The 20,868-nt window shown below is 41.0% G+C and overlaps 2 protein-coding genes across 2 annotated transcripts in view; one reads left to right on the top strand and one right to left on the bottom strand.

Annotated features, from left to right (window-relative positions):
* The window catches only part of fmn1 (formin 1), a 29,894-nt gene extending 21,363 nt beyond the window's left edge, over positions 1–8,531 (bottom strand). Inside the window, exons 1-3 of the mRNA XM_084377464.1 lie at positions 8,428–8,531; positions 5,357–7,070; positions 1,152–1,330 (exon numbers count right to left, since the gene is read on the bottom strand). Coding sequence (XP_084233590.1) covers positions 1,152–1,330; positions 5,357–6,968 — 1,791 coding nt within the window. The 5' untranslated portion in view covers positions 6,969–7,070; positions 8,428–8,531. The remainder of the gene's footprint in view (positions 1–1,151; positions 1,331–5,356; positions 7,071–8,427) is intronic.
* A 4,012-nt stretch (positions 8,532–12,543) lies between these two features.
* Positions 12,544–20,868, top strand: part of ryr3 (ryanodine receptor 3) — a gene marked incomplete at its 5' end in the record, with an annotated part of 125,295 nt that continues 116,970 nt past the window's right edge. Inside the window, 4 exon segments of the mRNA XM_084377371.1 lie at positions 12,544–12,583; positions 12,586–12,621; positions 12,624–12,646; positions 12,649–12,699. Coding sequence (XP_084233497.1) covers positions 12,544–12,583; positions 12,586–12,621; positions 12,624–12,646; positions 12,649–12,699 — 150 coding nt within the window.

Below are 20,868 nucleotides of genomic sequence, written 5' to 3'. Positions count from 1 at the left end.
TTCTACAGACCTAAACTTGTCTGCTTACTTTTAAAATGAGTCGTATCAAATTCATAAATATTGTCTTCACTCAGTCTCCAGAATAAAATGTTGGCAGGTAATTTTTCTGCTAACAGAAACATCCAAGTATCTACATGTCATGGACTATGCGCTACTGTATATTGACATTTGTACAAAAGGTGTCACATCATATTACATGTTTATTATCTCAATTTCACATCGGGAGGAGGAGGAGGAGGGGATGGTGGTGGAGATACAGGCAAGAAGGCTGCCGAAGGGCCGACCGCAGTTCGAGACTGTTTTCCGGCATTTCTAAACATGACACTATTGGATACTTTTAAGGAATTCAGACAGAGACAGACAAACAAACCTTACAAATAAACAAATCAATAACTAAATAAATTGTCTAAACACGGGGAGAAAACTAAGAAAAACTTGGGATAATTTCCAGCCGTCAGGACATCTCCAGCTGTGTTCTTTGCAACAAATCAGGTGTTTTAAGCCAAAACATGATGTTTTCCAACGCTAACGAAGTGGTTTTTGTGCCTAAACCTAACCAGCTGACGTTGACGGAGGACGCTAAGAAGAAAGAGTGACCGAGCAAGAGGTTAAAGGCAAGAGTAAATCCCAGACGTGCTTTTTTTATTGTTAGCGACAGCTTCGCTAAATAAAAGTCTTACAGTATATGTCTTGTGTTGTTGCACTTGCTTGATGTTTGTTAGCACGGTTGCTCACTTTCACTAGCATGTTACACTCAGCTGTTATTGTCTCTGGTTCAGGTTATGTCAGGGAGGGTCCAGGAAAACAACCCCACACTTGCATGTTCTGTACACGGAGGCAACGTGGCAGAGCTTAAGAGCTTTAAACACAGAAAACTACCACTTCATGCTCATTCAGATACCAGTGCTTATACAATGCACCTACAGAGCTGCTTTAAACCCCTGCTGTTATGTAACCACAAGGAACTCTTTGTCACACACTGTTTAACTGTAACTGTATGAGGCCATTTGCTGGACCTGGATCAACAGGACTGTGAAGCAATAATGGCCCCGCAGAGACCGGACTCCACTGTAGTGTGAAAATGTGGGTCAGTGTCATGATGATGCAGCATTATTATCCCATTCACTCTCCTCCACATTCAAGCCACTCACCCTAAACTCTGGCGGGAGAGGCGTGGCTGTCGGCGTGTCGATGATGTCATCATCTGGGGCTGTGATGCGCAGGAAGTCGATGAGTTTGGGTCTGGAGGGATGAGACAGCGACCTGCAGAAGGACAGAGACTCCTCCACCTCCTGCTGCCAGATCTCCTCCTGCCTCTGCAGAGCCTCGTCTGGAGAGAAAAGGGGTGTGGGATCATAATTTTGGACAGGAATCAAGATTTGGACAGCTTTTCAGTAAAGCATGTCAGATATTTAACAGCTATATGTTTTTTTTAAATATTATTATCATTTTGTCATGTTTGTCTGTTGTCTGTGTTGTTTGTCAAATGTGTGTCAAGAAGATAGACGTACAAATAAAGTTACCTGATATTGAACATCTGCTGTATTTTAAAATCACAGTGTCACAGTCACATTCAGCCTCTGCGGATAATTCCTATGAATTCTTTCTCTGATTATGGAGGCAAACATTCAAAATGCTCTCCACACGTGATTTATGTTCAGGGCTAAGACTGTAAACTTGCCTTTATACAAACGGAGATATAAATTAACCAACACGAGGATATTCAAAAGTCAGCAGTAAACCTTGTGTGTTACACTACAGTGTCACCGTGAGGATGTGAGACAGAACTTCAGCTGAAAATAAACAGCAGGAAACTTCCCTTAAACTTTTGCAACATCTTCAGCATTCTGGCAGTCACGTCGTCACACTTTAGTTTTTTTAATTGTGTATTGAACTGCTTCACTTTCCAATTCTGGATCATAGCCAATGGACACCTGTTGCACGTTGTCCTCTCCAGCTGCACAACTAATCTAAAATATAATCAAAATCGTAACATGGCCGTGTGCAGCATCCAAATCGCAAGAAGAGGGAGAAGGTCATGTGTGACAAAACAGCATTATAATGAAGTACTGTAGTGCTGCGGAGATGTCCTGGTCTATCAGCAGCAGAGTGACTCTGCAGACTTTTATTGAAATAGTATTTATTTAAATAATTATGACTAATAGAAGTAATAATAAAGAGTATCACTTTAAGAATCAAAGATGGATGATTGATGCACTGTGTTGTGAAGGTGACAGCTACTGATCCCCGACCAAATGAGCTAATTAAAAAACTATTAGAGCTCAGACTGCAGGTTTACTATGAGTGAGGTTTTGAAGCGATCACACAGAAAATGTAAAACTAGCTTGGATGTCTAAGCAAGCAAACTATCTATTCCTGCACAGTAGGGTGTGAGATTATTTGAGAGTTAGGGGTTTAACTCCCACTGCCCTCAAGCTCAAAATGTTGCAAAAAACATCTCGCTAATACCAGATGTGGTCAAAGGCAGCTCAACCTTGAAGAGTGGATTTTCCCTCTTAAATGCCCAACTGGTCACTCGGCCCTCACTCTATCTTTCAGTACAGCTGTTCTACAGTAAATCTGTCGGTATCATTTCAGATAAAAGGCCCCAACAATGATTCCAGCTGTGTAACTTTTCACAGAAGCGTCCTCAGAGCCAGATTAAACAGCTTGTGGAAATGTGTTATCTGTCCTCAAGTTGACCACAGTGAGGAGAACAGTGCACTTTGAGAATAAAACCCCTCAGAGGGCTCTGCATGCCTTTCTTCCTCTCACTCTAATCATCATCCTCTAAAGATATGTTGTATTTCACAAAGCTCAGAGCATTAATCCTATTTGGACAGCCGGGCGTCCCGCTGCACAGCCTGGCTGAGCCTCAGTTTCCGATGAGACATCAGACTTTATACTGACCCGACTGCCTGCTGGACTAAAGCAATCATTTCTATACATTTATGAGTTAGAGTTTCATTCTTTAACAGAACATTTTCTTTTTTATTGTCCCCAAAATAGTTTTAATAAACCTCAAGGAATGTTTATCTGGTTATAAAACAGTCTCAAGTTAATACTGATGTCTGTATATGATTAACATTTAAGCGTTGTTTCATCGTCCTCATATTAAAAATACCGTACCGTACCGTAATACCATTTTTTATTTTACCTGCTGAGTTTAACTTATGTGTATACTTGTGTGTTTTTCTTAAAATGAAGTCCTCATCATCCTCTTGGCTTGTTGTCCATTCACTGGATGTCTCCTCACATGAACCCATCCAGAGTTTTGTTCATAATGTGAACCAGCCACTCCATAAATGTAGATTTTCTTACTCAGGTATCTACATTTTTTATGTTTTGATCATGACCATCTAAATCTTGACAACAAACACATATGACAACAGGGATTTTTGGTGTACATGAGTGATTGTGTTGATAAAACACCAGATTATGTAAAAAATCTAGTATTTCTCAAGCATTATATTTGAATTCAAGCAACATTGAAAATGAAACGGTTAAAATTAAGCTTTTTCTAAACTATCATGACTTTGTTCGAACCCAGAAAACCTTTTATTTCCATTCAACTGATTCAGTGTTCCTGTCACAAGCTGACTGTAGCATCCTCTGGGTAGTGTAAGCTCACACACAGAAACACACACACACATTTTCTGCTTGTCTGCTCTCTGTCCCAGGTCAGTGCCAATGAAGGACGATGAGAGTATCCACATCAGGTGCTCAGCAGTACTTCATGCCTGAGTGAACACAGACACACACACAGAGACGTGGTGGTATGTCCAACCAGCATGGGGTCATTATTTACAGACTGCCACACATCCTTCAGCAGAGAGACAGAGAGAGAGAGAGAGAGAGAGAGAGAGAGAGAGAGAGACTACAGCAGCGAATGACACCAGACACCACCAGGCTGAGTCTTAATCGATGTGTAAATCTGACAGTCAGGACCCAGCGTGCACCACCTCTAAAGCCGTCTGCTCTTTCTCCTCCGTTCACATCACTAACCAACCACTAAAAGTCAATGTCATGCTGTTCTGCCCTTCCCGCTGATACATAACTCAAGGTCCTCCTTAATCCGCCGCACACTGACTGACCATGAAGCACAAAATGAGACACACATGATACAAACTACAGCTACAAGATACAGTTATGCTATTAACTGATTTACTGATTTGTATTTGAGGTCATGTTTTCACCTGTGTACGTTTATTTGTTTGTTGGTTTGTCAGCAGGATTACACAAAAACTACTGAATGAATTTCCACAAAACCTGGATGGATGATGGATCTCAGTCCAGAACAGACCCCGTTAACTTTTGGTGTGGATCCATGAATGTTTTTGCTCTTTCTTTAACAGTGTGACACAGGGCATTTTTCAACATTTTCATCAATTTCTGAGGGAATCATTTGTGGATCTTAAATAAAAGTGTGAGTGAGTACAAAGCGGACTGTTCTTGTCTGGTCTTGGTGAAGGTATGCAATCTACTGAGTTTAATTCTAGTTCTTTCTTTGATCGCAAAGCCACCAATCAATATCGTTGTTTTCGTATCTTTTAAAGTGTACCCAGTTGTGTTTACATAACATTTTGCATGGGGGGCGGTATTGTAAAAATGTTTATGTTCCTCAAGTGAAGTATTGTACAAAGTAGTTATTGTTTTTTTTATTAGTATTGACACTCAGGTATGATATCAGCATCAGTATTAGAAATAAAATGCCCGAGTTTCAAGTGACAACATTGAGTTATTTAACTTACAACAGTATTGTTGGGCTGTATGGTTAAAACCAATACCACATCATTGATCAGAATATTTTGACGTTAACTTTATATATCAAATCATTGGAAATGTCTGCAAAACTGCATGTTGACTTCATGAACTCTTTTCCACGTCGTCAAACAAACATCTGAAATCAAACCATCACTAACTGAGAAAAGAATCAGGCACCTAAACCTACAATTTCCAGATTCCTGAAGTCTTTAACAGCCCATCTAAATTGTGACTATATCTGTAGGCACTTTAACGACTTTCTCCTACAGTCAGTCTTGAAAACATTTACTATGCATAGATGTAATAAAAGGTCCCAGAGCAGCTACTAAATTGATGTTGAGGTTATGCTGCTGCTTCCAGGGTCAATAATAAACTTTAAAGTTGATCGATGAAGCACTCAGAGTGAAAAAGACATTAAACATCTTCAGTCCCGTGACAACTGGGCAAACACAATCTGCTGATGAAGATCATGTGATGCGTTCTAAAGCTCTGGAGCAGCAGCTAAATAAACCTTGTTCCCTCACAGGTCGAGACTGAACTTTGACCCCCAGCTTCAGTTACTACTTTTCTTAGTTTTTAGTAGCAATATTACCTGACGAGAGTAGATCATCTTGAACGGCCTCTGTCTCGCTGGTGCATCTGGATGTCAACGTCTGATTCTCCAAAGTCTTCCTACGATTCTTCTGATCGTTTTCTGTCCCACCAGAGACTGTGGCTGCACTTCCACAGCCTCCGGCCCCCCGAGGGAGTAAACTGCCCTCAGCTGAGCTCATCCACCTGATGTGGCGTCCAGAGACTTCTCTTTCATGCTGATCGTTCAGGCTCGCAGGCAGAGATTGCTTGCTGGACGTGAGTTGAGGCGACAGCATGGGAGACATGCCCTCAAAGCCGCTGGACGCTCTCTGGGAAACATCTAGAATTGGAAACAGAGTTGGCGAGGGAGCAGGGGAGGAATTATTTGGCACAGTTGAGATGAAGTTGTAAGAATTTGGCGACAGATTTCGAGGCCTTCTTGTTGATCCTACGAGGTTTGGCTTGTAAGAAGTCTTCTTGGCGTCCTTGAAGGCTTCCCTCTCTGCTTTTGCCCCCTCCATCTTGAGGACCTGACGCAGACTCTGGCTCAGAGCTTCACCCAGAGCGTGAAGCTCCTCAACCAGCAGAGGATTCAATTCATCCTTGTTCTGGATCTCCAACTGGGAACCAAATTCTTCTTCCCTCCCGTCGCCGCCTTCTCCGATCAAGTCCGAACTGGTGAGACTCACCCGACGTATGATGCCTTCCACCTCCTCAATCTTGCCGATCACTCGCTGTGCTGCAGCCTCCTTCCCCATCTCTTCATACGTCCATTGAAAGGACTTCTCTTCAGCTTCTGCCTTCATTTCCTGATCTCTTTCTGCCTGTTTGATCTGGAGTTTTTGAGCATTACTGGTTCTGTCTTCCGTCTTCGTTGAGAAGATATCATTGTCATATTCGGAGACGTCTGTGTCTGAGTCAGAGAGAGGAGATTCTTCCTTTACAGAGAGATCCTTTCTGCTTGCAGACGAAGAATCAGGAAGCCTCACTCTCCATGTTGGCTTCAGCTCCTGTAGACTCTCATTTGACACTGAAACTCTTTCTTTTCCCATGACTCTCTTCCTCCTGGCTGCAGGAGTGCACATAATTGTCCGGTCTTCTTCCAAGTCCCACTCCCGAAAGGTAGGAGAGTTCGTTATCCGGAGCTTTGTCAGCCTTCTCGCTTTCTGAGGCACCCGTGGAGTCCCGGGTGTCATCTTGAGGTTGTGCTGAAAGCTGCCGGTGTAAACCAGCCCCTCCACTCGTCTTCTTCTCTTCCGAGGGATCTGAAACTTGGGGGATTTCGGTAAAGCATCTCGACTCTCAGAGTAACCGTAACAGTTCGGCTTTATCTTCGTGCCCTGTTGGTTGCCCATGCTCATGAAATCCTGGCACTCCAAACACGACGGTAACAACTCGAGGATCTCAGAGAAGTTGTCCAACGCTTTGAGGGTTTCTTTCAAGTCTGCCAGGCCTAATTTGTCTGCTTCAGCTGGACCCTCCGCCTCCTCCTCGCAGTTAGAGGTTAGCTGGGTCTTCAGTGGGGCTTCAAAGGGGGGAGATGGGCCCCTGCAGTGGGAGAGGGATGGACTCACACAGCTCCTCTCAGAGATCGGGATGTAGAGGTGTAAGGTTTTGTGAGTGTTCTCCATGATGTTATCTGATCACACAGATAAAGCCTTACAGCCTGAATGGATCTCCCGGAGGGGTTAGACCACTGACTTCTTAGTGTCAACTGGACTGTCACAAGTATCCTGACACAGAAAGATAAAAATGTAGTTTTAAATGATTGTACTTGCATGTATCTAGAGAAGAGTAAAAACCATCTTGGGCTTTGGAAAGTTGTGATACACGTTTTTATCATTTTCTGACATTTCATGTACCAAATGATCATTGAGAAAATAATCAGCAGATTAATCATTATAGAAAGAAATCATTAGTTAAATCCTACACCAGTAGGTGGAACGTGGAAAGTATTGTACTTAAAGGTCCAGTTGTGTAGGATTTAGTGGCATCTAGTGCTGAAGTTGCAGACTGCAACCAACAAAATACCCCTAGCACCATCCTTCCTTACAGTGGAAGCTAAAAATGCCAGAAGCCCTCTCGGGAGTCAGTGATTGGTTCGCCTGTTTTGGGCTACTGCAGGAAGAGGATCCACTCTTGATCACATTCTTGATTATTCAGTGTTGAAAACATAATTGTGAATATTATATGTTATTTCTTAAAAAAAGATCCTCCTAAATCCTGCTCACTGGACCTTTAAGTGAAGGTATTTTCTGTTTTATGTTACTTTACATATCTACTCCACTACATTTTGAAGGTGAATACTGTTCTTTTTACTCCACTACATTAGTTAAAGCCAATTTGCAGATTAAGATATTACTCAAGAAGAATATAATCAACTAATACATCATGATGTATTATTATGGATTGAGCCACCCAGCAGTGTATAAAATAATTGAAATCAGCCGCACCTTTATAAAGCTGCAACAGTGATGCTTACACATGAATGCAGCACTAATTAAACTCCAATGAAATAATATTCTTTGAGGACTTTTATTTCTTTGTACTTTAAGTTTACCATGTTGTTAATACTTCTGTACTTTTACTTTAAGTTTTGAATGCATGACTCTTGTAACTGATTATTTATGCACTGTGGTCCTGCTACTTCTGAGTACTTCCTCAGAAGTAGTAAGGCATCACAAACAGTGCAGGTTTGTGCAGAGATAATATGCATGTGAAACAAATTGGATGCCTGGATGCCTTCACCCTGTTTAACAGTTATGTGATTCAAAGGTAATTTTATGGAAAGTCAATCCACTGAAAACACACAAGAAACTGTTTCTGTAGCTCCTGACTCTCATTCACAAAACTTACATTACTCCATTTTATAACTTTACTTTTGTTATTTTAGTTTCATTTGATCATTTTAGCATCCGTGGTAGCCATATTTCTTTGAAAATGGGCTTCTATAGAAGTCAGATTCGTTGACAATGAGACAGAATATTGACAAAACTTACAAAACATTATTAATATTCACATTATTTTAAAACTTCTTTACATAAAAACACCAAAAGTAACAGTAACACGTGTATTTAATTACTCACTTACTCGTTATAGTCTCATCCCTCTTCGTGGCAACAGGTTTCTCCTCTGTGTCTCTGCAGAGACACTCAGGTGGCAGAGGACAACAGCCCGCCCACTGGAGTGACACACGCAGGTTCCAGCCAATCAGCGCTCTTTCGTGAGAATTCCAAAGCCTCCTATTGGCTCCTCAGATAAGAATCACTACTACTAATCTGTGTGAGGGCTGACAGGTACTGAGGGGGGCACATAAACAAACAGACGGTATGAGGATTTACTGCTAATCAATCTAATCCTCTTGACATCCATGGATAAGTGAATGAACACAAAATGGATACCAGTAAATGTATCCTGTTTTCAAAAAGTAATCTCTATTACATTGGTTGAAATGTGGCAATAAACACAGTATTTATTGTGTTTTTTCTAGTATTATTGTGATGAGAGACAGTTATACTCATACAATGAAGAATATGTCTATAATCAGTGGTGAAAGAAGTAATCAGATCTTTTTAGGCATGGAATGTAATTAAGTACAATTACTCATATACTCTACTTAAGTACAATTTTGAGGTATTTTTACTATACTTTCCTATTTCCATTTTCTGTTACTTTATACTTGCACTCCACAACATTGGAGGCCAATATTAGACCTGTTGCTCCACTTCATTTATTTGATAATATTTTCATCACTGGATCTTTGAGGTAACAGTAAAAAAAGCAAAAGTTCATATCAAGGTGTACTGAAAGTATCCAAACTAAAACTAATTATACAGCAGAATCCCTCCTCTCGACTTTAAATTAATTCACACTATAATATTGTCCAATTATTACTAACAGATTACTGTGTAAGCAGGACTTATTTGTTACAGCTGGTGGAGGTGTTCAACTGTGTTTTTATGCATAATATTAACATGTAAAGTAACTATTGTAGCTTTCAAAGAGAGTGAAAAGTTCAGCATTTCTCTCCGAAATGTTGTGAATTTGAAATAAAAAGTAACATAAAATGGAAATACAGCAAAAAAACTTGCAGTACTTAAGCAAATGTACTTAGGTTCCTCCACTGCCTGAAATAAACACTGTGTTAAAGCCCTGTTTGCATGTGTAATCTCTAAATGAACCTGAAACATGAAAGTCACATCTGTCTTCTTGCCACCTTCTGACCGTGGACTGTATTTAGGTCAGCTGTGCACCATGCTGAGCTGCACACTGGTCAGTGCGTGCAGCGGGCTAATCTGACCTACTGGCCAACTGTCTCTGATGGATTACAGAAGTTTAAAGAAAACAAACAGCTGTTGATGTCACTGAAACCACAACAGTGGCGTCTGGACAGGAAGTCTATTAAAAAAATAGGCTTCAGCTCAATGTAGTCAAGTGTACCTTATAGTATTCATCACAGCTGTAGCCTGTGAAGTTTCTTAAATCTCCCATCATTTGATCTTCTACATGTATAATAAGGCCCTTATAAGACCTTACAAGATCCTTATTAACATCAATATGTCTATAAGTGTTCCTATTAGCATAATAAACATGCTTATTGTAAGATTATAAGACACTTGTAAGAACTCATAAAGGAAATATGAGAGTGGGACTTCCTTTGAGTGAGATCTTTAAAAAGTACTTACAATACTCAGTATAATGACGGCCTCACTGGCTGATATTGTAAGGTTTTTTGTTTTATAAAATGGTTTGATGTACAAAACTGTTGTAACACTAACATAAAAACCACACAGACCTTAACACCACACTGTGTAATGTGAAATATAGTTTACACAGTTACACTGAAAGTTCACTACATGACCACTAGATGTCAGCGATGTCTTGGCAGGAAACATGATCGGAGCAGGTTGTTCTCATGTGTCCTGTGACCATATGAAGTGCACACATGGACACCTGGGGCATGCTGGTTGGGCTTTGCTCTGTATAGAAACTGATGTTGAAGGTAGAGACAATTAAGTTAGATTATTTTGATGGTCCAGCACAATTTAGAATCAGGAGTGACTATTTTTCTGTATATGATCTACTATGATCATCATTACAGAGTTTAGGTGTTAATAAATTTTATGTGACTTTTATGCAATCCTAATGTCGTGTGACTTGATTAGAAAACTACAGTCCTCTCATAGTATCTTTGAAAAGAATAACAACAGGTTTTATATCTGTGGCAAGGTAGGTTCTCAGCAACACAGAGGTTTACGGTTAACAGAGAGACACTGCAGTTCTTGTTGCAAATCAACTAAAACAAAATATCTAAAAAAAAACACCTGAATTTAAGTTTAATTTCTCTCAAAATAATATGCAAAGCAAGAAGGTATAAACAAAGAGAGCAAGTTGGCAAATGAGGCAGGATAAAAGTAGCCTGTGCATAAATATATGCAATTAAGCAATGCAGTCATTAGTCTAACATATGTTTTAATGAGCAAACAACAGGCCACACTGTGCTTCTACATCAGAGGTGGAAGAAGTATTCGGATCCTTTACTTGAGTAAACATAGCAATACCAGACTGTGAAAATAAATACTCATTACAAGTCAAGAACCTAAATATTGTCAGCAGTCATCAAACAGAAAGTATAATGCTGATAAATGAGCCCTGTGTGTTTTTTATCAGTATATATTGGATGCATGTGTTTGGTTGAGGTGGAGCTGATTGAATACACAATCAAATATATTTTATATCTGATAGTATTCATATTTTATGTGCTGTGAGGTGGGATGGATTATCTCGGCAAAGGAGAAGTGCTCACTAACACAGATTTAGACAGATTCGTGTATATGGAAAATGTTTTAGATCTTTGAGTTCAGCTCATGAAAAATGGGAGTAAAAACAAAAGTATTGCGTTTATATTTTTGTTCAGTGTAAATAAATAAGTCTTAAAGTATGTGATACTAAACGTATTTAAGTATTAAAAGTACATTTCTAGCAAAAAATATACTTTGGTATAAAAACACAAGTAAATGTATACATTTGTTTACATGTATGTATACTGTTTATAATGGAGCTAGCTGATTATCAGATTCAATACTCGGCATTATTCTGAGTATTGATCCGTTTGCAGATCGAGTAAATTGCAGTCTGCAAAGTAACTAATAACTCAAGTTATCATATAAATGTAGTGGAGTAAAAAGTACAACATCTGCCTCCAAAATGGAGTGGACGTATACAGTAGCAGAAAATGCAAAGTACAAGTAACTCATAATTGTACTTAAGTGAAGTACTTGAGTAAATGCACTTAGCTACATTCCATCACAGCATATGGTAGCTTGTTTTGTGCATAAAACCTTCTGCAAAGTACTTATTAAAGGATAAATATAGTGGAGTAACAAGTACAATATGTACCTCTGATCTGTAGTGGAGTGTAAGTGTGAGTATAGTATAAGTGTGGCATTAAAGAGAAATACTCAATAAAAGTGCAAGTACCTCGAATTTGTACTTAAAGGTGCACTATGTAGTTTAGGGAATAAATTCTAATCAGAAGATAAAAGATATGTGGCGGACCCTGCCACCTCTCTAGCTTCAAACAGTGTTCTGGGACATTATTTTCACTTATTGAAAAAAATAAACATTTCTGAGTTTGTATTATTACCTCATTATTATGTAATAGTGTATTGTTTGACTCTCTTCTCCAAACTTACACGGTGCCCCTTTAAGTAGAGTAAGTGAGTAATACACTCCACCTCCCATTATTAAAAACAAAGATGAAACATACATTTCTGTACAGTAAAATCACTCCCTGCAGACTTGTGACACAGGTGTGGAGTGTCAGGTGTGTGAATGGGTGAGGGAGGGTGAGCTGAGCCATTCATAACTTTACATTCAAGTCCACCGTCTGACCAGCATGCGACACTGAGGGAGGGGAGCGTTCAAAACTGCTGACTCAGCTGGCAGAGGCATTTATAAAACAAGCACTGTTGCTCCTGAGCTTCACCACCACCACCACCATCATCATCCTCATCATTAGCCGCCGGCAGCAGCAGCATCACCGCCGGGGAGCTCGCCCCCTCTGATGCCCCTGTCTGCTGGTCCGCACTGCTGCTGCTGCTGCTGAGGGAGGAGGGGGAGGAAGGGTTTGATGAGGGGGTAGGTAGGTGGGAGAGGGGGAGGGGGAGGAGGAGGAGGGGAGGGGGCTCGGCCGGGCTGCCCTATATGGCTGTGGATGAGCTCCATGCTAATATCGGCTTGAGAGGAGCAGCATCGCGTTTCTGCCGGCAGTCAGTGGTGGCTTCCAGAGTCTGAGCAGGCTCCTTCACAGCCATGGCTGAGGGCGGAGAAGGGGAAGATGAGATCCAGTTCTTGAGAACTGTAAGTAAACACGAATCCGCTTCTTCTGCTTCTTTCCTTCCCTGTCGCCCAATTAACGCTTTCAGAGGCGGCACGCGGCGCAGCCAATTACCCAGACGAGCCGCTCCAGAGTGGATCACTGAGGGAAGTTTAAATGTCAATTCTGGCTCTTTTTTTTTTGTTGCGTGTGCACGGATGGTTGTTTGAGTGGAAGTTGGCGCAGGTTGCTTGGCGCACCTGTCGACAGGACTCCTGATGTGGGGAATCTCAATGAGACTCTGGTGCAAGGGCAGAAATGACTCCACACCCTCTCCTCCTCCTCCTCCTCCTCCTCCACCCTCCACCGCTTTCTGTTTATTATTTATCCTCCTGTTTTGTTTGTGCGCTGTGTGGATGTATGGCTCGTCCTCCCCGGGGAGAGGAGTTTCAGTTAAGTTGCGCTCACACGTACAAGCCCACCCTCCAGTCTGCGGCGACTATTTTAGTTGTTTGACGCAGGTTGCTTACGGTGTCCCTGCTCTGTGTGGTTATGCACAGCACTTATCTTTGTAAACGATATGACAGCTTGTATGTTGGTGCGGTGGGAATATCTGTGGCGGTGGAGGCTGGCGCACGTCCTCCTCCGTTGCCTCGTGAAGCTTTGTGACCCAGGTGTTGCATGAGGAGCTGTGACACGGGCAACATGCTCAGCGGGGATGTCTACCTGCTTTCACACCCCCTGCACCTCAATGACACTTTAATTTAATCAGTCCTGGGAATATGTGTTGTTCTTGAGGTGATGTCTAGTGTTTATGAGAGCCTTGAACCTCATCCAGGACTCCTGGAGTTCCCTGCCCCTCATATTTTACTACCATGGATTTATAAAACACAACTTTTCTCATGTCACGCCAGTTTGTTTGATGAGATGTTTGTTTGATTTAATGATATTTAGTTTTACAAGTGTCGAACCAGTGGTTTTTGTAAACAACGCTGCTGTGATTAAAAAAAAAAGTGGATTTACAGTATTTCACTCAAGCAACCGTTGACTTCCATTCATTCATTTCTGCCCAACATGAAGACCTTCCATGAAGTCCACACTTGGGACTTTCTTTCTTGAGTTGTGAAATCCATCACAGTCAACCACAAGTGGCACTGATGCAGTGAGGAATTAAAGGTCCATTGTGTAAGATTTAAGGTGATCTGTTGGCAAAAATGAAATATTTTCCTCCTAACTCAAAGTCAATTTTATTGTCAACTCTGCCATACGTACAGGACATACAGAGGATCGAAATGACTGTTTTCATTGGTGTTCAATCACCAGAAACACGTTTTCGTTACCTGTTTTAGAATGAGAGGGGTCCTCGTCCTCAAAGTCCACCCAACAGTAGCCCTGAGCGGACAAAATCAATGCTGTCTCTTCAGAGAGCCTTTAGTTTTTTTTGGATTTTTAGTGCCCAGCATAGGGAACGGTGAGGCGAGGGGGATTCAGTTGGTTGCAATCTGCAGTCTCACTGCTAGACGTCCATAAATCCTACACATGGGACCTTTTTGAACTGTATTACCAAAATAACGTAACGTTGATCAGATATGTCGACAGACACCTGTCCAGCTGTGATGAATACATACTTCAAGCGCTAATAGATTTTCATGCTGTACAGAAATAAATGGGAATCAATAACAGCCTTTTATACACAGGTAAACCCTCACACTGCCAGGAGACGGGTTTGCTTTTCTGTTTCTTCTTAGGTGTCATGTTTTTCATCACGAATGCAACAGGGAACAGTCCGAAGCAGCAGATCATTTACCTACAAGCTTGTATAAAAAGTCTTAATCAATGTTCTGATCTCTGATACAGTGACACAGTGAGACATCTCTGATAATGTAGCGGCTGTTACTTTTTAAATATCTTTTACTTCAATCTTTCTCAAACTCTGCCATCTGAACGATGTTCAAGCAGTGCCCGGAGACAGACAGATGAAAAAGTCCTAAACCAACCTCCTTAACTTCAACCCACGTCATGGCACCGTGGGTGTTTTCCTCACAGCCAATTAGAGCTGGAGCCAATAAATAGTTGTGACCACTGCGGAGCTATTTGACACGGGAGTAAATGCCAATTGTCCCCATTTACATTGAAGACAAAAGCCAGAACTTGTTGGGTGTTATTGGGTTGGATTTTCATGACAACGAAATTAAAACTTGCAGACAGGCTGGTTCGGTCCTTCTCATTAACATTCAGTGACATTGTCTTTATTTTAGTTTGATTGACATCCATTTGGCTGGAGGTCCAACAGTGTCATGGCGTTGGGATGTTGATATATACAGTGGTATTAATCTATATGTAATCCCCTGCGGGCTCGCCTTGTTGTTGGTGGCAGGTGGGACCCTGCACTTAACAGCTCCTACTATTTGTGATGCCAGTGATATGCTGACCCACGCCTCTCAGATTCTACTGTCACAATGGCATCCTGGTTATCTGATGACAACAGCGATTTGAGAGGGTGGGTGGGTGAGGGGGCTTCCCCTGGGGGTCCACAGTAAGCCACAGCAAGCCTTAAAATAAGAGTGCTAATTGAAATACACTACTTTGCAATCTGTTGTACATTATGGTATAAGCCTCTGTGTAACTGTAATGTCTTTTGTGGAGGAGGGAGTCAAAATTGCTCCATTTATTTGGTCAGGAACTGCGATTGCAATGTTGTTTCTGTGGTGGAATTTGCAGATGTTTACATTGAATTGTTTAAGCTGCCTGTTATTGGATACGACTGTCAGACTCAGGTGGCTACAGAGGGCCAGACATTGTGATTTGATTTCTGCTCGGACGCCGTCTCACCTTGCTGTTGATGTGTAATGTTGGGAAAGCTGGCAGCGATGAGAGCTCCTCCATCAAAGGAAACGGCAATGAAAAGCAACCGAGAGGAGGAAAATAGTTACACCTCTACAGCGAGATGAAGACCGCAGTTCCCTCTGTGACTTTATAGACCCGTGCCGAAGCTCTCCGTCTGTGTTGGTGGTGGCAAAGTTTTAAATTAAATGTTACAAAACAGACTGCATTGAAATCCTGTGCTTACTGATTACAAATTGCTTTTCGTGGACAGCTTGTTAACTCTCCAGTGATTTAGCTCTGGGTGAAAATGACAGGAAGGCCGTTCAGTACACACATGCAGAGAAAGCAGTGTTTGTCTTGGGGTTTGCCTTCAGACAATGATCACTGCACTGCTGGAGGCTGTTTTGGCCTTTTATTCATGGTCCAATCAGAACATTTGCAAGTCATTTCCACAGCCCGCTAACTGCAGGGGTAAAAGATCATTGTGATAATTGCAGCGCCATCAGATAATTATGTGCAGTCACCCGTTTTATTTGTTGTATCGTTACTTATTGATTGTGTTGCTGTGTGAAGCTAAACAAAGAAGAGGTATTAACTTGGTTCTTCAATGAAATGACACCAGAGTACTTTGTCATTGTCAGGTGAATGTCAGGTTTCATTGGAAACTGTAGAATTTCTTTCTTGTTTTTGGTCTAGCTGAAAAATGACTTCTCCAGTCATAGTGTAGAGGCCATAACGAGGCATGCTAGGCCTGTCATGTTTTGGATTTTAGTTTAGGTCTTTTAAACTGTGGTTAATTATGTTAGAGTATTATAAAATGGTGCTAGATCATCAGTAATGGCTATATTTCAAAGTCTGTGTCCTTAAGAGGGGTGAAATATGGACGTCCTTTGTCAACATACTGATTTGAATTATGAGGAGTAAAATAAAAGGGTATTAAGTGTAATATACACTTTTAATTTGAGTTAAAGTTTGCTATTAGTGACATTAATATGTGTACACGGAGTAGGATCTAGCCTTTCCTTCCTTTTTTACATCGTTGAAAGTTGCTTCTTATCAGGTTGTTGATGAGAGACATTGTGTTGTCTGTTCCAGTTTGATTTGAATTGTTTTTGTTCTGTGTTTTTTTTAATGTCAATAATCTTTTTTAAAAAGTGGAAGGAATGGATTAAACAGTCTTTGTTTGCCCTCGTGTTGGCTACGTTAGCATGTCTGGCTAACTAATTTGCTAGGCTACTTATAGACCTAGAAATGAAGCCTTAGCCCACGTCTGAAGCTAAAATGAGCATATAATCAACTAAGCAGGTCTCACTTTACAGATTACATTTAGAAAAGCCTTGTTCATGACTTGCACATCCATTTTGTAACCTAATATTTCCCCACAGTGTTGAGCCCGGTCCTGAATGATGAGCTAGGCCTGTTTTGAAATTAGGGTAGGCTAACACTAGCACCCTTGTCCCGCCCTTACTGGATTTGAGGAAATGTACAATCCAGCAATGACCAAAATAGTGTTATCTGCGATAGGGTTGTGATGGGTTAGTCCTCATCCTAACAGCCTTGTTTTTGACATTTTAAGTGAAAATACTGAATGAACAACTAAGCTAGCCTAGCTAGGTTAGCACTGTCCTCACTCTTGTAGCACGATATGATGGATGTGGCCATCAAGTTCATATTAAGAGGTAAGAGTAGAGTTGGCTAAAAACATTTTAAAAATCCGCTGTAGACAGCTTTTTCAACCAGCTGATGCAACTGACGTTAGCTTAATTAGCTAGCTAGCTACAGCTGATGAAATCTGTTCGAGAAAGTTGCCGACATGATTGACTGTTGCCAGCTAAAAATGGGTCTGGTTTTGTTTTCCTCTGTCTAATTTTTTCTAAGATTATTGAGAATTTTGTCAGTGTAAACTACAAACGTTTGCTGCGTGAGTTACGAGCTTGACAGGCTTAGCTACGGTAAAGTTCAGCTGAAGGTCAATGGAGGCTTATTATCGTTTTTCTAAACTTTTATAGAGATATGATTTATACCTGTAAAGAGTATAAGCTTAATTTCAACTAAGCAGCCCAGGTGAGCCACTGTTAACACCTTTTTAAAACCAGGTGAGCAAGCCTTGCAGTTCATGAGTAGCCTAGCTCTTCTGGGCTTATTTGGAGTTTATGTTGTTCTGGAAGCCTTCGGCATACCAAGGCGAGGACTCTGGGGGTTTAAATTTAGCCTTTTTAAAGATGATGCTTCCACAGCACATACAGCTCTGCTCCCCTGGCACTAACCTACACCAGGGCCAGCGCTCAAGTCGGGGCAGCACCAGAGCAGTGACACTTTAACACCATTTTTATAGGGATAAAGTAGCATTTGGAAATGAAACGCTTGATACCACAAGGTCATATACAACATTTTGTAAAGCTTAATATGTCAAAGTAATGGACAAGTGTCACTGAGCTTTGAAATGGAGCGCAACAAGTGTAGCACTAAAATAGTGTGGTGCAAGATTTCTAGTGTGCTTGGCACTGACAGATATGACTATCTATTCAGATTGTTTGTGTTGGTTGTTATGTTTGATGTTAGTTGAATACCTTGCTGCTTAGCGTTTTATGTGAGTTTTAACAGATGGCCTCACTGTTTATCACAGACAGTACATCCAGTAACTGTGTCATGCATGGAGATTGCCAGAAGCGCATTTTGCGGGTATTTAATGTTGGTAATCTGTAGTTGAATGGTTGCGATTTCTTGTTCAAACTGTTCCACATCATAGATTTTGCAAACCGGTACCAGGGGACGACGAGTGAGATCGTATGAATGATGTAATCTGCTGAAAAGTTGTCAAGGTATAAAAGAGTGGGGTCAGGTGTGAGTGAAAAATGTTTTTTTCTTTCTGCAGGTGTTAGATTGTCTGGAAGCACAGTGTTGAGAGTTGCAATGAAATAATGAAGAAAGATAAGCAGAAAAACAAAACCAGAAGGGCCTAATGGTTTGATATGGATCTTTGTTGACAATCCTGTCTCAGACAAATTATATTTTAGGAAAAAAATGTTGTCGAGCTTGACAAAATAATCTTTTTTTCCACCGCCATTCTTTGGATTTTGTTTGTGGGATGTTCTTTTGTTATGGAATTGTAGATGTTTCATTTCTTGTCCATGTTGACTTGAATCAGTTGTTCTTAAAGCAACGTTATGTAGGATTTGGCCTTTTTTTGTTTGTCAGTTGTAATGTAGGTGCTAACTACAAACAAAACTCAGTATGACTTAACATGCTACGTGTTGAAAGTTGTTGAAGTAAACTTGTATGTAACGCTGTGATCCTACCCTCTCACTGAAGTTACATAGTGCAGAAGTGATGTGGGGCAGAGTGGCTGAGACGGAGACACCATTCACCTTTTTACAAAACACTGTACCATCAAGATGATTGTGAAGCTGTTACTTTAAGGTAAAAAAGTTACGTAATGTTGCTTTAAAATGGGGGTTGGGGGGGTGGATGACACGGAATAATATAGATCCAACTTGGATCCTTTTTAGTTGCTTCCCCACTTATTGTTTATGATTTGATGACATTTGTGGGGTGAGGGCATGAACTATTTTCGTTTCTGAAAAGAGCCATGACAGAAAAGTTTGAGAACCACTGGCTCAAAGAAAATATAACCAACTCATCCCCAGTTTGTCAAAAACTGACATCTTGAGTTGGCGTCTGGCCCGGGCTGCCAACCCAGTGCATCAATATATGACGACCTGAGGATGAGACTCAACAATCGGCTATCTTTCTGCAGGAAAGTTGCATTTTGTTGCTTTAAAGTTCAACCTTAAAGTTTATTCTTGCCCGTGGAAACAGGTAAAAAACAATCTCACTTAAACTTCTATTTAATAGCTTTTCTGTTGCTTTTGGTTACATCACATGAGAATCAATAACTGTGACGGTTTGGGTGATAATGTTCAGTATGAATGATTGAAAAATATCAACTTGACAGCATCTCATGTCTCCCAAAGTCTATTAAAATAGTTTAATATCAAGTCTGAGATGAAGAATTCCCTGTGGATGGATGAATGTATGCATGTGGCTTGTTTTGATTGACGGCTCGAACATGCTGACACCCTGCAGACACAACCTGGAATAGTACAAAGACGGGATCACGATGGACTCGTAATTTCCTTGTGAAAAGGAAATCTATACCATCTCATTGTCATTGAGTCATCGTTCCAGCACTGAAGGCTGCATTTCCTATATTGCACTCGCTGATGCCCTTGCAAAGTTTGCCTCCTCAGTGAGAGTTGGACAGAGATAGAGAGAGAGAGAGAGAGGCAGCGTCGTCCTGCAGCCTCGGGTGAACCTCCCCCCTGGCTTGATTCAAATTGAATGAGAAGGATTTCCTCTGTATTGATTGGGCGGGCTGCGATGGCAGAGCAACAGTGTGTTCTTTGGCAGCTCCGGCTCTCTTCCAGTCATCAGTACTGAAGGACGTCGAGTCTGCTGGCTGCTGCCATCCCCATCATTTACACAACCTTGATGTGGAAGGTGGCAGGACCTTACCTCACTAAAGCATCTCGCATGCTTTTAATCTGGAAATGAGATGTGATTGGTTTGACTTGAGTGGCCCCGTTTAGTTAAATAACGGGCTAATTGATCATTTAAGCTGATGTTTCTGACAGTTTTATTTGGAGTTGTAAGATTTGTAAAAAAACAGCTTTTTTAAGGGGTTTAGAAGAACACAAGAGCTTTAATAGTTTTATTAATCTTTGGCTGCTCTTGCGTGGAGAAGAGCTCTGTATAATTCAGCTCTGTTGTTTCCCAAACACAAATGCTGTCTTATTTTTGCATTGTTCTGTCTTCAGCCTTGAACTGTTGTCTTGAAGCTTGCGAAACACCCATAAATTATGGAAGTGGTGAGACAAGGCTCTTTGTCGTTTTGGCCAGTGTGTGGCTTCACCTGCAGGCTGTTTGAGAGTATTCACTCCTAAAATTCTCCTTTTTCAGGAGGCTAAAACTCCTCACCTGAAAGATAATCTGTTAGCCTGCAATATTAAGCATATAAGTGACCTACTGTGGCCTGTTTTTCACTGTCTCACAACTGATTTAATTAGCAAAACATTATACAATTGAAATCAATACCTCCTTTTGAATTATTGGTCTGAAATGCACTTAATGGACAGCATCATTTCATACTGTCTGCATCAAGCTAAATACCACAACCAAAGATACTAATTGACTTAACTTGATATTGACATTTCAGTTTAAGTGGGAGCGATTGTGCTGTACCTTTCTGTGGTGGTCGCAGCAAAGACGGCAGTAAAATCCCAGATAGAGCAGCTGCAGCAGTGCGAGTGGACTCTCCACCCAAATAATTAGCTACATTAATCAACCGGGGACTGGAGAAGGTGCAGACGGTGAGCTTCTTACCGTTT

The sequence above is a fragment of the Pagrus pagrus genome (assembly GCF_965226575.1).
Source record: "Pagrus pagrus genome assembly, chromosome: 16".
Classification (NCBI taxonomy): Eukaryota; Metazoa; Chordata; class Actinopteri; order Spariformes; family Sparidae; genus Pagrus; species Pagrus pagrus.
The sequence above is the reverse complement of the archived record's forward strand: the minus strand, read 5'-3'. Positions and strand labels throughout refer to the sequence as shown.